The following is a 16,940-nucleotide window of genomic DNA, read 5'->3' on the forward strand; positions in this document are numbered from 1 at the left end:
CACACCTGGCTACCCCAGTAACATGCACCACAATATGCGCAGTCTGCTTCACGGCAGATGTAAAAACATAGCGTTGTGTCATTCACGACGCACAGGTCATTGCATGTCGGTGTCACGGTCAAAATTGTGGCAATTCCAAACATTATCGAGAAACTACACAACGGAGATGGCGCGTCAATGATCGCCCCCTACCGACAGACTCATGTCCACGTGCAGGCCGGTGCAGGGCCACCTTGTGCCACACAGGGGCAGCTGCCACTTAAGGGGAGGCGTCCGTCGATTGTTTGAGATGAGATTCGATAAGAAACACCCAATTAGGCAAGCAACTTACGAGTGCAAATATGATGTCGGTAACGTAGTGAAATGCTTGGGAGCTTCATCGTCTCTCGCTCCCGCCGACAGATGGTACCCAGCCCACAGCTCCACAGATACCAGCCGCTCCTCCTGTGCAGTTTCGGCTATGTACGGTGCGAAAGAAGTTCCAGATACACACAGAGACTCACACACACAGAGACCCTCAGATTAGCATGGTTGGCCACGTACGGTGCGAAAGAAGTTCCAGATACACACACAGAGACTCACACACAGAGAGACCCACAGATTAGCATGGTGGGCTACGTACGGTGCGAAAGAAGTTCCATGTACACACAGAGACTCGGAGCAAGTTTGAGTCGCGTGCAGTCGTGGGCCCATGAAAGTTGAATGGGCGCATGTTGCTAGTGGCGATAGTTGAATACGGTTGGAAAGACGCTGATAGAGACACACACAGAGACTGACAAGAGAGAGAGGTGGACAGAGACAAGAGGAAGACAGAATGAAAGATACAGAGACCACAGAGACACAGTCAGCGAGAGAGAGAGACAGAGGGGAACAGAGACACAGACGGACAGAGAGATGTTGAATCGAACACAAACTTAACTCGCTCCATTGAAAGAGATTCCTCAATCTTTGCCCATCCCCGGAATTAAGTCGTTCTAGTTTCTATTTATTTCATTGTGTGTGGTGTGTCCGTGTAAGCAATGTGGGACATCGATGTACACGGATATGAACAAGCTCAGCCTCGTCTCGATCCCGCGATCCCAACCAGGTTAAAGTCCGCATCGAACAGAACCCCTGGCAAGGCCATCTACTTTACGACGAGAGAAAATTCACGCGAAATATCGATTTCAATTAAGAAGCTTTTAATGAAGAAATACAATTATCTAATTAAAAACATAACACAATTCAAAGTTCTTTCATTTTCAAACTTCAAAACGGAGCATCGGGAGCTTGCGTGGAGGCATCGTTCGTGTGCAATTTTTTCCGTGACTTTCCTGGCCCAAGGCCCTAAATGGTTGTAAGGGGCACCGCAGGCAGTCAGGCTTGCTTCAAGCCCTTGGTTGTGAACATCCAGACGTTAATCAGCAAGGAGCATTTCATGTCCTAGTTCGACAAAATAAACGTCAACACGTAATACGAAATTATAATTCGTGTTGTAGAGAATGTATCTCCTTTACGTGTAACCTTTGAGTGGTATGCCTTGTAACTGATTAATGATCCGAGTGTGCTCCCTATTTCAAAGACAATGAGTTGCTCCACAGGGAGATGCTTCCTGAAAACACAAAAATACCCTTTGACCTGTATCACAAGAGCAATGAGTCTCACCTGAGTTATCTGTACAGGTTACTTCCAAAACACACACTTTGTCCTAACATCACTTATTCAATGTTTGACCCTTATAGACAAAATGTTACATGTACACACACAGACAAGTACTCATTCTGTTGTATATATAGGTGTTATGAAAATTGACGAAAATAATGAAAATTAAATGAAATTTGCATAATTTATCCTAAATTATGTTAATTGTTGTAATTATGTGCATAAATTATGCTGATTCGAGAGATAATTGTATTAATTTATGCGAGTGGGCGTGGTTATGATAATGCAGGTCGAGCCTTGGTGACGAGGATTGTGTTATGAATTGGAATAACGCAATTGATCGTATGCAGTTCTGTAGGTCTTTTGAGCATGAATGAGAGAGATTCGATTCGACTCTGCTATTTAATTCCGTATTATCGATAAGGATACGATTACTCTCGATTGAACATTATGAATTATGTGTGTTATGGATTATGTGTGGTGATAGTGTGCTTATGATAGGTCCCCAGGATTCAGATCTCATACGCAGAATAATATTACGCAGAATTTCAGGAAGAATCACACGCAACCTTTACGCTTTAATACATTTTATTTTCTAGCTAACTTTAATTTTTGAATAATATGAAAACTCTCGATCTTGGAATTTCAACACAGCGTTAACATGATACCATCACGATTGCGTTGTTTCACTTTGATAATGGCACCTGTGGTTAATTCCCGACGCGTAACGCAATCGATCGGTTGTTGAGGGAGAGATTGATACATGCAAACTATTCTATCAAAACCTTAACCTTATAATGTAAATTCGTATTTAAACATTGCCCACACAGTACCACATCCATTCGTAGACCTTCAAGTCAATTCTTATCACGCTGTTAACATTAGGACGATTGGTTATTATGCAACTCAATGACAGGAGTATTTTTCGTTATTAATTGATTTTTAATGCACCACCTTGGAGTGGCGACCCTTCTTGATTATCCCGATATGCGTATCGTGCGTCTTCTTTATCACTGGTTCAATTCTTTGCGTAAAGCAGACGCCGAGGTTAGCATCTCTGGTGTCCAAAATGTGTTTCCTGTGTGTTGTGGCGCGGTGGGGGAGTGAGGGGGAGAGTGTGGGGGAGGGGTTGAATACGAACGACTCGTCACAGTTTCTGTCCACCGCTGGCTGGTTGAGTCAGCACGACGCTCGCAGTCATCGCGCCGATGGGTGTTGAGTGCGGGGCCGCTGCCCTCTCAGCGCTGGTGACGCGAAGTTGCGCGCTGTAGCACGCTGGTGGCACGCTGTTGGCACGCGCTGGTGCTGGTGGCACGCTGGTGCTGATGGCACGCTGGTGGCACGCGCTGGTGCTGATGCTGGTGCTGATGGCACGCTGGTGGCGCGCGCTCCCTCTCCTTGAAGATGCGCGAACGCGCCCGTGCTGGTTCGCTGACAGCAGTTTCTCTCCACTGCTGGATGAGCTGCTGCACGCTCTTGCTTGGCGTTGCTGGCCGCGCTCTTTCCGCTGCTGTAGTATCTGACGCTGCGCTCGCGGGCGACAGGTCAAGTTTTTCTTCTGCTGAGTGAGCCGAGTCGCAGGCGCTCTCTTTGTTGAGGTTGTTGGCGGCTCTCTGACAGCAGGTTTCCTCCACTGCTGTATGACTCAAGTCACACGCGCTTGCTCACTGGTTTGCTGAAGTTGTTGGCGGCTGCTCGTGCTTTTCCGCTGCTGGTTGAGCCACGTTGCACGTGCTTCCTCTGTGGAGATGCTCGAGCGCTCTCAGCGCTGATTCGCTGATACTTTGTTGGCGGCTGGCCAAGCGTTTTCTTCTGTTGAGTGAGTTGAGTCGCACGTGCTCTCTCTGTTGAAGTGCGCGAACGTGCCCGTGCTGGTTCGCTGACAGCAGTTTCTCTCCACTGCTGTATGACTCAATCTCGTTGATACATCGCGACTCAGCGATCCTCGCTACTCAGCGAGGCTCTGAGCCAGCCGCTCCATGCGACTGCTCGTCTTGTGGACGTCTTGAATCGCTGATCTGTCTTGACTGACTTAACTTTTTGAAAATGCGCTGACCGTTATATTCAAAGACATTCTTCTCTCTTTGCAGTGAAGGGGGGGTGGGCGTGGTCTGTGTGTGTGTGAGTTCGTGTGTGTGTACAGATGGCACCTGCGATAACGATGTTTGCCCTGGCGTGAAATTCCTCTCTCGCGCTCTGCGGGAGAGACAAAGGTGGTCGGGAGTACCTATCTCTTTATACTTTCGACTTCATATTTCTCAAATACCATTTGGTCCCATGTTCGCCAAGACTCGTGCTTGTAACTACGTCCTCCCGACACCCCTCTCGGTTTACCGAGGTTCGCATTGTTATGATGGAATTATTAAAAAGAAAAATAATTTTCATCCTGAGTTTAAGAGGTCCATTTCTTGATTGTTGGAATCCATATCCCTTGGTTCTGTAAGGTTATATAATGGAATGTCGTGTAAGGTGAACACGTTATTCTTAATTTTATGTGTGACTGATGTGTAGCCACTTCAACTTAAAAACGTGTTCGCTGGCTGTTGTGTGTTTTCTCATTAAACCGTCTGGTTAGCTCCAGATGGCCCCTTGTGATAACGTGTGGTTCCTGCTTCTCCGCGCTGCGAGAGAGACAAAGGTGGTCGGGGTTGCTTGGGATATTGTTTAAACTCTTTCGCAAGTTTGCCCGTTGTCTCATTCCTTCTCGAAAACCTTTGATGTGACTCTGTATTTTGTCTCCAAGCTTTGTTTTAACATTAAAAGTATTAAAGGTGAAAATCATTTGATAGCGAATTAATCATTGGATAATAATTCACTGATGTATCTGGTGGCCTGGTCTTAATTGGAGTGAGCGCGAGGACCGCTAACTTTAGCTTCTTGTTATTGCATTTTAAATTTTAACCGTTGTTTTAATGAAAAAGGAAAAAATATATATGGTTTAAACCGTGGGCGTCCTCGTTTCTGGCTTGCCGAGGGCTCCCTCTGCGTGACCTCCCTTAGGGCACATCAAACTCTTGTTCATCTGGAGATCTTCGCAGATAGCTGCTAACATCCTCACCTCGAGGGTTTTATTATTTCTTTATTTATTAATGGCCTGTTTATGATCGACATCTGGTTTTTCGTGTGCCTGGCTTACGGGTTTTATTGATTATTTTTTTTCGTTTGTTTAAAAAAATATGATATATATAACGGCAAATATTATTGTTAATATCAATTTTGGAAAAGGCTCATATACAACACACCGCCCTTTTAAAAATGATCGGAGGTCTGCCACGGATTATTTTTTTAAATAAAAGAAAAATGCCTTTTCCATCTCAAACCATCGACATTCCTCGAGTTGACTGATTTTCCTTACAACGTGCGCGTATGTGTCACAGCATGAATTCATTTGAAATAAGAAAATAAAAGAACAGGAAAAAGCAAAAAAATAAGGCAACATGTTACATCGGTTCTTGTCAATTATTGACAGGCATATTAACAAAATTGAATTACTGCAGTGAAATATACTGCATGAGGTTATATTGTACTAACAAGCTATTTTTTTAAAAAATACGCTTAACAGTGTATGTACAACATACTATTGCGCCATTCAAAAACGAGTAGGCCATTGCATGCTGGCGTCTGGGTCAAAATTTATCAAATTCTAAACATTACCTACAAACTCCACAACTGAGATGCCACATCAACCATCGCCCCCTACTGACAGGTTCTTGTCCACATGCAGGCCGGTGCAGGGCCACCACTTTGTGCCACACAGGGGCAGCTGCTACTTGGGGGTGCTCTTCGAGTGTTTGAGACGAGATACCACACAAAACTCCGAATTGCCAGAGGCGATTAAGCAAGCACCATATAAATGGAATTATTAGAACCTTGTGATTGCTTGGAAGCTTATTGGCTCTCGCTCATGGTTAGAGATCTACGCAACCCACAGGTCCACAACGACTGGCCGCTCTTACCCTGCAGGTTGAACCTAGGAATTGAGTGTTCAACTTCTCATTCTTGTCATTAAAGGCCTGTGACAAAGGTGCATCTATTGGAGCGACATCGTCTCAAGCTTACATATCTACCGGGTCTCCATTTGACTTTGTAATGTCTCGGAGGAAGTCCACCCACACCTCCACTTCCACAAACTGCTGGGAGTTGCCTCGCTCTGCCTCAAAGTCAGAATTCTCCTCCTGCTTCACGTTGCCTCCATCGATGTGAAGGTCTGATTTTGGAGTTGAATCTTCATCTTCACATTTTACCCTCACTTCTTCGCTCTTCACCATCACTTCTTCACATTTCACCTTCACCTCTTCATATTTCACCTCGATACCTTTAAAAGTGTCCAAGCTGGGATTTTCTTCCGGTTCTTGTTTCATGAGGGATGGGCTCATTGCGGCACTTTGACTTTCACAAGCTGATTTCAGACTCCACTCCTTGTGGATCTTCTGATGCTTGTGTGTTCTCTGGTGTACATGAAGATGTGGTGACTGTGCAAACGCCTTCCCACACACACCGCATTTGAAGGGTTTATCTCCTGTGTGTGTTCTCTGGTGTACATGAAGACTTGATGAATGTGCAAACGCCTTCCCACATACACTGCACTTGAAGGGTTTCTCTCCTGTGTGTGTTCTCTGGTGTACATTAAGACTTGGTGACTGTGCAAACGCCTTCCCACACACACTGCACTTGAAGGGTTTATCTCCCGTGTGTGATCTCTGGTGTATATGAAGACTTGCTGAATGTGCAAACGCCTTCCCACACACACTGCACTTGAAGGGTTTCTCTCCTGTGTGTGTTCTCTGGTGTACATGAAGACTTGGTGACTGTGCAAACGCCTTCCCACACACACTGCACTTGAAGGGTTTCTCTCCTGTGTGTGTTCTCCGGTGTGCTACAAGAGGAGATGAATCTGAAAACGCCTTCCCACACACACTGCACTTGAAGGGTTTCTCTCCCGTGTGGGTTCTCTGGTGTACTTGAAGATTTGGTGACTGTGCAAACGCCTTCCCACACACACTGCACTTGAAGGGTTTCTCTCCCGTGTGGGTTCTCTGGTGTACATTAAGATTTGATGACTGTGCAAATGCCTTCCCACACACACTGCACTTGAAGGGTTTCTCTCCCGTGTGTGTTCTCTGGTGCCATTTCAAATGTGCAGGACGATCCGTGCTGTATGCACCGAGCCGCGCCGAGTGCCTTTGCTCCATCAGACCAATTCTGCAGAGGAAGCGACAGCTGCAGACAGAAAAAAAGAATATCCACACCATCTACACGTCCGTATCGATGCACAGAGGAATGCATTATACAGTCACACGTGACTTACACTCTCTATACTTATTCATATATTCATGATATAGTGAAAACGTGTCCCAAATTAATCACACGGGCTGTTATGGCACACAAATGGTCATAAACGTGCCTGGAAGCCCTCGTATCTTCAAAATAAATGTTAACCCAAAACTCCGAGCACACAATTTCGGCTGTCTGGCTTCAAAAGGAATATTTATGAAAGCTAAATTCAGCTGACGTAGCAAAGGGTGTTGAAAATAATACTACTTGTGTTATGCAGAAATGCATAAATTAATGTTCAATCACAACGTAGAGGTGTGAAAGCCAGGCACAGATGTCCTTGAATGCTGGGATGAACAGTTCCGACTTCAGCTGCACGGGTGCTGTGATAACTTCCTGACTACATTCTTACAAAGAGTTGCAGAGGAAAACAAAAACAAACTACTGTTTTGATATAACCTCCATGCTCAATAGAGTTCAGACTTTACTGCAAATACAAACTTGACCCTTTCACACACTCAGAGGTGGAGCCAGGATGTTCAGGTAGGGGAGGCAACCCCTTTCAGCAATGAAAAATGATAGTTGTTAGTACGTAAGGAGTTGTTAGTAATGAGTTGTTAGTCAGGAGTTGTAAGTAAGGACTTGTCCTATGCTTTTTATTCGACGCATCGCGCTCGCTGAAGGTGTTTGCCTTCGGGGAAGTCGTGTACTGTATACGCAACTGCGCACAATTCTAAGAGTCGCTTGTAACAGCTTTGCCGTTACTTATTGCCAATTATGAACACGGACTGTTGTCCTCTCATAGAGTCCCTGGCACGTAATAATATGTCACGCGGTGGCAGTGGGGGTTGCAAAATGCTGATTCATCTATAACTATGAAAGGGAAATTTGTGAATGTGTGTCTGTTTGAAATGTTCACCATACTTGCCAACATGCAACACAAACTGGAAATTTGGCACGTGGGTAGCTTCCAGACTGGACACAATGCACAAAGTATTAAAATAGCCATCATATCTGAGATGTCACCCTATGCGGCAGCGTTACGCAGTGTGCCTGCTGACGTCACGCACACCCCCCCACCCAACACTCCGCGAAGGCCGTGTTTTAATCCAAGACAAGAATCAAAGTCCCGGGCAAAGCCGGGTAGTAAAGCTAGCCTATATATAAAATGGAAATGTGTGGATACGTGTGTGTGTGTCTGTTAGAAATGTTTAGCATACTTCCCGACATACTACACACTTAAAATTTGGCATGTCGGTAGGTTCCATACCGTGCACAATGAAAAAAGTATAAAAATAGACTTTTGTATTTTGTATGACCATGAAGTTTGTGGCGTCAACCCGCAACACACCTGAGTTAAGCGCTCTGCAATGAATATAGAATTGAAGCTTTCGTGAATGCATAAATTACTCATTGTTTTTTTTCGGTAAAGTCCCATATGTAGAAATATAATAAAATTACATTAAAATAAATCACGACGTTTCCAACGCAACACAAGCGATCATCATCAGGTGTTAAAAACAAATAGCGAGGGAGCACATAGGGTGACATCAACGCAACACATAGAGAGCGTTAAACTGCACGGAGGCAAATACAACAAGAAGATGAGAGACGAGAACTCAACAAACCTAAGAAAAATTACGTGATGCAAAACCAGTAGGCCAACAACACAGTTAGACACTTGCCTGGTAGACCACGAATGTCAGAAGACTGCTAAATTTCGTGTTCATCCTCCGGGTTGAACATACCAGCATAGACAGAGTGAACAGATACGAGGTACATGGTAGCAGAGATACATACACAGGGAAGAACATCCAGGGAAAGATGTATTTGGCAGCACAGATAGGGCTGTTAACAGCGTGCCGGGAGATTTCAGGTGGCGCTTCGCTCCTGGTCAAATGAAGCCATTGGTTTCTCTGAGTTTCAATACATATCCTCCGTGCGAAGAACGGGTAGAACTGCTATCTTAAATATGAAGCAGAACATTACATCTGTTTGTGTGAAGCAGCAAAACCTCTCCAACGCTGAGCTCTGGCGTCGTGAAATTTTCACAGCTTATGCCGTTTGGAATTTCTAAGTGAACGCGACTATTTTCAGCTCGCCACGTCATTCCCTTCCCTAGTGGCAAAAATCGACCTTGCGTGGATTAAGGTTAAATTTCCTTGAGTGAAAACATCCGATTTAGGTAACTTGATTTGTTTCGGCTTTTTTCTTTCTCGCAAACATCAACATTTTAAAGGGTTTTTCAGTGAAATATAAAGGATATGATATGTATCCAAGACAAGAATCCAAGTCCCGGGCGAAGCCGGGTAGTGAAGCTAGTTACTAATAAACCCCAATGATCCTATCGAAATTAGGGATTTCGATCGGATCGTTGGGGGGCACGTGCCTACCCCACCCCCACTGGCTCCACCACTGTCACACACTGGCATGGTTCACAGGTGGTGGTGTGTCCAGACCCACGCCTGGCCACCTTCACCTGCACAGAATTCATGCTTCCTCACTCCACCAAGTAGAGTGAACACCGCCACGCGTCCAGAGTGAACACCGCCACGCGTCCAGAGTGAACACCGCCACGCGTCCAGATTGAACACCGCCACGCGTCCAGAGTGAACACCGCCACGCGTCCAGAGTGAACACCGCCATGCGTCTAGAGTGAACACCGCCACGCGTCCAGAGTGAACACCGCCATGCGTCTAGAGTGAACATCGCCATGCGTCTAGAGTGAACACCGCCACGCGTCCAGAGTGAACACCGCCACGCGTCCAGAGTGAACACCGCCACACATCCAGAGTGAACACCGCCACGCTGTTGAGGAGCCTCACCTTGTGTTGTGTCGTGGGCAGGTCGCTTCTGAAAACAAAAGCGGCACAGCAGCTCAAGCGGGCTTGGCCTGGTGTAAAAAATAAAAAATAAATAAATAAACCGCGTGAATATTTCGATTTAAAGCTTTCGTGACTGCAAGGATTCATCTTCTTTGGTTCTTTCGGTAAAGTCACGTAGAATGAGAATAAAATAATAAATTGATAAAATAAAATAGCACAATAATATTCTCACGACGTTTCGGCCACAACACAAGCGGCCTTCATCAGGTGAAGGGACGAGACTGTCCAGCGCTGTCCTACCAGACAGTCTCGTCCCTTCACCTGATGAAGGCCGCTTGTGTTGTGGCCGAAACGTCGTGAGAATATGATTGTGTTATTTTATTTTATCAATTTATTATTTTATTCTCATTCTACGTGACTTTACCGAAAGAACCAAAGAAGACGCGTGAATATTTACAACTAAAACAACGTGACAAAGTGGCGAGCCGCATGAAGACAAATTAAACTTAAACGCGATCAGGCTAGGCCTCGCGATCAGGCTAGGCCTCGCGATCAGGCTAGGCCCCGCTATCAGGCTAGGCCCCGCGATCAGGCTAGGCCCCGCTATCAGGCTAGGCCCCGCGATCAGACTAGGACCCGCGATCAAGCTAGGCCCCGCGATCAAGCTAGGCCCCGCTATCAGGCTAGGCCCAGCGATCAGGCTAGGCCCCGCTATCAGGCTAGGCCCCGCTATCAGGCTAGGCCCCGCTATCAGGCTAGGCCCCGCGATCAAGCTAGGCGCCGCGATCAGTCTAGGCCCGGCGATCAGACTAGGACCCGCGATCAAGCTAGGCCCCGCGATCAAGCTAGGCCCCGCTATCAGGCTAGGCCCCGCGATCAGGCTAGGTCCCGCGATCAGGCTAGGCCCCGCTATCAGGCTAGGCCCCGCGATCAAGCTAGGCCCCGCGATCAGTCTAGGCCCCGCGATCAGGCTAGGTCCCGCGATCAGACTAGGCCCCGCGATCAGGCTAGGCCCCGCTATCAGGCTAGGCCCCGCGATCAAGCTAGGCCCCGCGATCAGTCTAGGCCCCGCGATCAGGCTAGGCCCCGCGATCAAGCTAGGCCCCGCGATCAGTCTAGGCCCCGCGATCAGGCTAGGCCCCGCGATCAGGCTAGGCCCCGCGATCAGGCTAGGTCCCGCGATTAGACTAGGCCCCGCGATCAGGCTAGGCCCCGCGATCAGGCTAGGCCCCGCGCTGTAAAGTTCCAACCACAACAACCACCACCACAACAACCACCACAACAACCACAACAACAACGGCGATGAGAATTTCTCACCTCGGATTTCAGTGCAAGGGCGGAGCAGCAGCTTCCTTTAATCTCGTGACGTCACGCAGCAGCAGGAGGTGACATGACATCACTTGTGGGGAACGATAACACTCCCCTTCCACAATGAGCGGCTCCGTACGTGAATAGATTATGTTAATGAGCCCGGCCCATATGAAGAGGGATGGGGCGTGGGTGCTCACCCGTCGCGACGGCTTTCACGAAATAATTATGTTAATGAACCGCAGGTCACTGGGCGTGGCCTTGCCCAAATATGGATTCTAATTGAACAGAAAACGGCAGCGACCCAGGCAGAGGTGACGTCACGTTCAAGGGCGCCTTGGACGGGGTGGGGTGAACACCTTGGTGACATGACGTCACGAGCGAGGTACACCTCCCCCTGGCGTTTCACGCCGATGAGGTGATGCTGAGTGATGACGTCACAGAGAGGAGTTGGAGTTTAAGTTGATTTATATTCATTTTCCATTGTTCCCTCCCTTGAACAGAGACCCCTTAGGTGTGTGTACACTGTGTGTATGTGTGTGTGTACACACTGTGTGTTTGTGTACACACTGTGTGTTTGTGTAAACTGTGAGTGTGCACACTTTGTGTGTGTGTACACTGTGTGTTTGTGTACACTGTGCGTGTATACTGTGTGTATACAGTGTGTGTTTGTGTACACTGTGTGTACACTGTGTGTGTTTACACTGTGTGTACACTGTGTGTGTTTACACTGTGTGTACACTGTGTGTGTTTACACTGTGTGTACACTGTGTGTGCACTGTGTGTACACTGTGTGTGTGTGTACACTGTGTGTGTGTGTACACTGTGTGTGTGTGTACACTGTGTGTGTTTACACTGTGTGTACACTTTGTGTGTTTACACTGTGTGTACACTGTGTGTGTTTACACTGTGTGTGTGTACACTGTGTGTGTGTGTACACACTGTGTGTGTGTACACAGTGTGTGTGTGTACACAGTGTGTGTGTGTGTGTACACAATGTGTGTGTACACTGTGTGTGTGTACACTGTTTGTGTGTACACTGTGGTGTGCACAGTCATCTCAGTCAGTCGACAAATGGTAACTTTTCATCAATTTATTATTTTCCAATTTTTTTGTTATTTTCTATCTATACGTGACATTACCGAAAGAACCAACAATATAAATGTTAATCAGCTGCGCCACGCTGTGTGGGAGCTACCTGGCCTGTCGCTCCGCACGAAGCTGCGTGGAGCCCTCTGCATGGAATTTCTGCGCCGGTGAGAAACTCTCTCAGGCCCCCCCACGCCTCCACGCAGATTGACGCGAGCCGAGTTGGTGGTGCATTCTATTTTGACTTAAAACTTTCGTGACTGGCAGGAATTCATATTCTTGGGTTCTTTCGGTAAAGTCGCGTAAATTAAAAAAAAACATGTTACATTAAAGAAAAATTTAATAATGACAATTTAAATAAAAATAACGCTGTTTTTATCTTCATTTTTGTTTTCTATTTACGTGACTTTACCGAAAGAACCAAGAATATGGTAGCGCATTCTCTATTTATTGCAGAGGTTCAAGGTTCAAATCCGACAGGCACACCTGCCTACCCCAGTAACATGCACCACAATATGCGCAGTCTGCTTCACGGCAGATGTAAAAACATAGCGTTGTGTCATTCACGACACACAGGTCATTGCATGTCGGTGTCACGGTCAAAATTGTGGCAATTCCAAACATTATCCAGAAACCACACAACGGAGACGGCGCGTCAATGATCGCCCCCTACCGACAGACTCATGTCCACGTGGAGGCCGGTGCAGGGCCACCTTGTGCCACACAGGGGCAGCTGCCACTTAGGGGGGGGCGTCCTTCGATTGGTTGAGATGAGATTCGATACGAAACACACAATTAGGCAAGCAACTTACGAGTGCAAATATGATGTTGGTAACGTAGTGAAATGCTTGGGAGCTTCATCATCTCTCGCTCCCGCCGACAGATGGTACCCAGCCAACAGCTCCACAAATACCAGCCGCTCCTCCTGTGCAGGTTCGGCTACGTACGGTGCGAAAGAAGTTCCAGATACACACAGAGACTCACACACAGAGAGACCCACAGATTAGCATGGTTGGCTATGTACGGTGCGAAAGAAGTTCAATGTACACAGAGACTCACACACAGAGAGACCCACAGATTAGCATGGTTGGCTACGTACGGTGCGAATTAAGTTCAACGTACACACAGAGACTCACACACAGAGAGACCCACAGATTAGCATGGTTGGCTACGTACGGTGCGAATTAAGTTCAACGTACACACAGAGACTCGGAGCACGTTTGAGTCGCGTGCAGTCATGGGCCCGTGAAAGTTGAATGGGCGCATGTTGCTACTGGCGGTAGTTGAATACGGTGGGAAAGACGCTGATAGAGACACACACAGAGACTGACAAGAGAGAGAGGTGGACAGACACAAACAAAAGGAAGACAGAAAGTAAGATAAAGAGACAGAGACAGTCAGCGAGAAAGAGAGACAGATGGGAACAGAGACACAGACGGTCAGAGAGATGTTGAATCGAACACAAAATTAACTCGCTCCATTGAAAGAGATTCTTCAATTTTTGGCCATCCCCGGAATTAAGTCGTTCTATTTTCTATTTATTTCATTGTGTGTGGTGTGTCCGTGTAAGCAATGTGGGACATCGATGTACACGGATATGAACAAGCTCAGCCTCGTCTCGATCCCGCCATCCCAACCAGGTGAAAGTCCGCATCGAACCAAACCCCCGGCAAGGCCATCTACTTAACGAGAGAACATTCACGCGAAATATGTTTCAATTAAGAAGCTTTTAATGAAGAAATACAATTATCTAATTAAAAACATAACACAATTCAAAGTTGTTTCATTTTCAAACTTCAACACGGAGCTTCAGGTGCTTGTGTGGAGACGTCGTTCGTGTGCAATTTTTTTCGTGACTTTCCTGGCCCAACGCCATAAATGGTTGTGAGGGGCACCGCAGGCAGTCAGGCTTGCTTCAAGCCCTTGGTTGTGAACATCCAGACGTTAATCAGCAAGGAGCATTTCATGTACTAGTTCTACAAAATCTACGTCAACACGTAATACAAAATTATAATTTGTGTTGTAGAGAATGTATCTCCTTTACGTGTAACCTTTGAGTGGTATGCCTTGTAACTGATTAATGATCCGAGTGTGCTCCCTATTTCAAAGACAATGAGTTGCTCCAGAGGGAAATGCTTCCTGAAAACACAAAAAATACCCTTTGACCTGTATCACAAGAGCAATGAGTCTCACCTGAGTTATCTGTACAGGTTACTTCCAAAACACACACTTTGTCCTAACATCACTTATTCAATGTTTGACCCTTATAGACAAAATGTTACATGTACACACACAGACAAGTATTCATTCTGTTGTATATATAGGTGTTATGAAAATTGATGAAAATGATAAAAATTAAATGAAATTTAAAATTTGCATAATTTATCCTAAATTATGTTAATTGGTGTAATCATGTGCATACATTATGCTGATTCGATAGATAAATGTGTTAATTTATGCGAGTGGGCGTGGTTATGATAATGCAGGTCGAGCCTTGGTGACGAGGATTGTGTTACGAATCGGAATAACGCAATTGATGGCATGCAGTTCTGTAGGTCTTGTGAGCATGAATGAGAGAGAGTCGATTCGACTCTGCTATTTAATTCCGTAATATCGATAAGGATACGATTACTCTCGATTGAACATTATGAATTATGTGTGTTATGGATTATGTGTGGTGATAGTGTGCTTATGATAGGTCCCCATGATTCAGATCTCATACGCAGAACAATATTATGCAGAATTTCAGGAAGAATCACACACAACCTTTATGCTTTAATAAATTTTATTTTCTAGCTAACTTTAATTTTTGAATAATATGAAAACTCTCGATCTTGGAATTTCAACACAGCGTTAACATGATACCATCACGATTGCGTCGTTTCACTTTGATAACGGCACCTGTGGTTAATTCCCGACGCGTAACGCAATCGATCGTTTGTTGAGGGAGAGATTAATACATGCAAACTATTCTATCAAAACCTTAACCTTATAATGTAAATTCGTACTTAAACATCGCCCACACAGTACCACATCCATTCATAGACCTTCAAGTCAATTCTTATCACGCTGTTAACAGTAGGACGATTGGTTATTATGCAACTCAATGACAGCAGTATTTTTCGTTATGAATTGATTTTTAATGCACCACCTTGGAGTGGCAACCCTTCTTGATTATCCCGATATGCGTATCGTGCGTCTTCTTTATCACTGGTTCAATTCTTTGCGTAAAGCAGACGCCGAGGTTAGCATCTCTGGTGTCCAAAATGTGTTTCCTGTGTGTTGCGGCGCGGTGGGGGAGTGAGGGGGAGAGTGTGGGGGAGGGGTTGAATACGAACGGCTCGTCACAGTTTCTGTCCACCGCTGGCTGGATGAGTCAGCACGACGCTCGCCGTCGTCGCGCCGATGGGTGTTGAGTGCAGGACCGCTGCCCTCTCAGCGCTGGTGACGCGAAGTTGCGCGCTGTAGCACGCTGGTGGCACGCTGTTGGCACGCTGGTGGCACGCTGTTGGCACGCTGGTGGCACGCTGTTGGCACGCGCTGGTGCCGATGCTGGTGCTGATGGCACGCTGTTGACACGCGCTGGTGCTGATGCTGGTGCTGATGGCACACTGGTGGCACGCGCTGGTGCTGATGCTGGTGGCACGCTGTTGGCACGCGCTGGTGCCGATGCTGGTGCTGATGGCACGCTGGTGGCACACGCTCCCTCTCCTTGAAGATGCGCGAACGCGCCCGTGCTGGTTCGCCGACAGCAGTTTCTCTCCACTGCTGGCTGAGCTGCTGCATGCTCTTGCTTGGCTTTGCTGGCCGCGCTCTTTCCGCTGCTGTAGTATCTGACGCTGTGCTCGCGGGCGACAGGTCAAGTTTTTCTTCTGCTGAGTGAGCCGAGTCGCAGGCGCTCTCTATGTTGAGGTTCATGGCGGCTCTCTGACAGCAGGTTTCCTCCACTGCTGTACGAGTCAAGTCGCACGCGCTTGGTCACTGGTTTGCTGAAGTTGTTGGCGGCTGCTCGTGCTTTTCCGCTGCTGGTTGAGCCACGTTGCACGTGCTTCCTCTGTGGAGATGCTCGAGCGCTCTCAGCGCTGATTCGCTGATACTTTGTTGGCGGCTGGCCAAGCTTTTTCTTCTGTTGAGTGAGTTGAGTCGCACGTGCTCTCTCTGTTGAAGTGCGCGAACGCGCCCGCGCTGGTTCGCTGACAGCAGTTTCTCTCCACTGCTGTATGACTCAATCTCGTTGATACATCGCGACTCAGCGATCCTCGCTACTCAGCGAGGCTCGGAGCCAGCCACTCCATGCGACTGCTCGTCTTGTGGACGTCTTGAATCACTGATCTGTCTTGACTGACTTAACTTTTTGAAAATGCGTTGACCGTTATATTCAAAGACATTCTTCTCTCTGTGCAGTGAAGGGGGGGAGGGGGCGTGGTCTGTGTGTGTGTGTGAGTTCGTGTGTGTGTACAGATGGCTCCTGCGATAACGATCTGTTTGCCCTGGCGTGAAATTCCTCTCTCGCGCTCTGCGGGAGAGACAAAGGTGGTCGGGAGTACCTATCTCTTTATACTTTCGACTTTATATTTCTCAAATACCATTTGGTCCCATGTTCGCCAAGACTCGTGCTTGTAACTACGTCCTCCCGACACCCCTCTCGGTTTACCGAGGTTCGCATTGTTACGATGGAATTATTAAAAAGAAAAATAATTTTCTTCCTGAGTTTAAGAGGTCCGTTTCTTGATTGTTGGAATCCATATCCCTTGGTTCTGTAAGGTTCTATAATGGAATGTCGTGTAAGGTGAACACGTTGTT

At 46.8% G+C, this 16,940-nt stretch overlaps 2 protein-coding genes across 2 annotated transcripts in view; both read right to left on the minus strand.

Annotated features, from left to right (window-relative positions):
- The window catches only part of LOC142907016 (uncharacterized), a 167,470-nt gene that overhangs the window by 133,923 nt on the left and 16,607 nt on the right, over positions 1-16,940 (minus strand). The gene's annotated exons all lie outside the window — the stretch shown is intronic.
- LOC142907022 (uncharacterized) overlaps positions 1,165-16,940 on the minus strand; it is a 30,124-nt gene continuing 14,348 nt past the window's right edge. The window contains exon 3 of the mRNA XM_076055953.1: positions 1,165-6,822. Within this exon, the coding sequence (XP_075912068.1) occupies positions 5,697-6,822 (1,126 nt within the window). The 3' untranslated portion in view covers positions 1,165-5,696. The remainder of the gene's footprint in view (positions 6,823-16,940) is intronic.

Source organism: Petromyzon marinus, chromosome 73 (assembly GCF_048934315.1).
Source record: "Petromyzon marinus isolate PM22_M1 ecotype Great Lakes invasive population chromosome 73, UKy_Petmar_22M1.pri1.0, whole genome shotgun sequence".
Taxonomy (NCBI): Eukaryota; Metazoa; Chordata; class Hyperoartia; order Petromyzontiformes; family Petromyzontidae; genus Petromyzon; species Petromyzon marinus.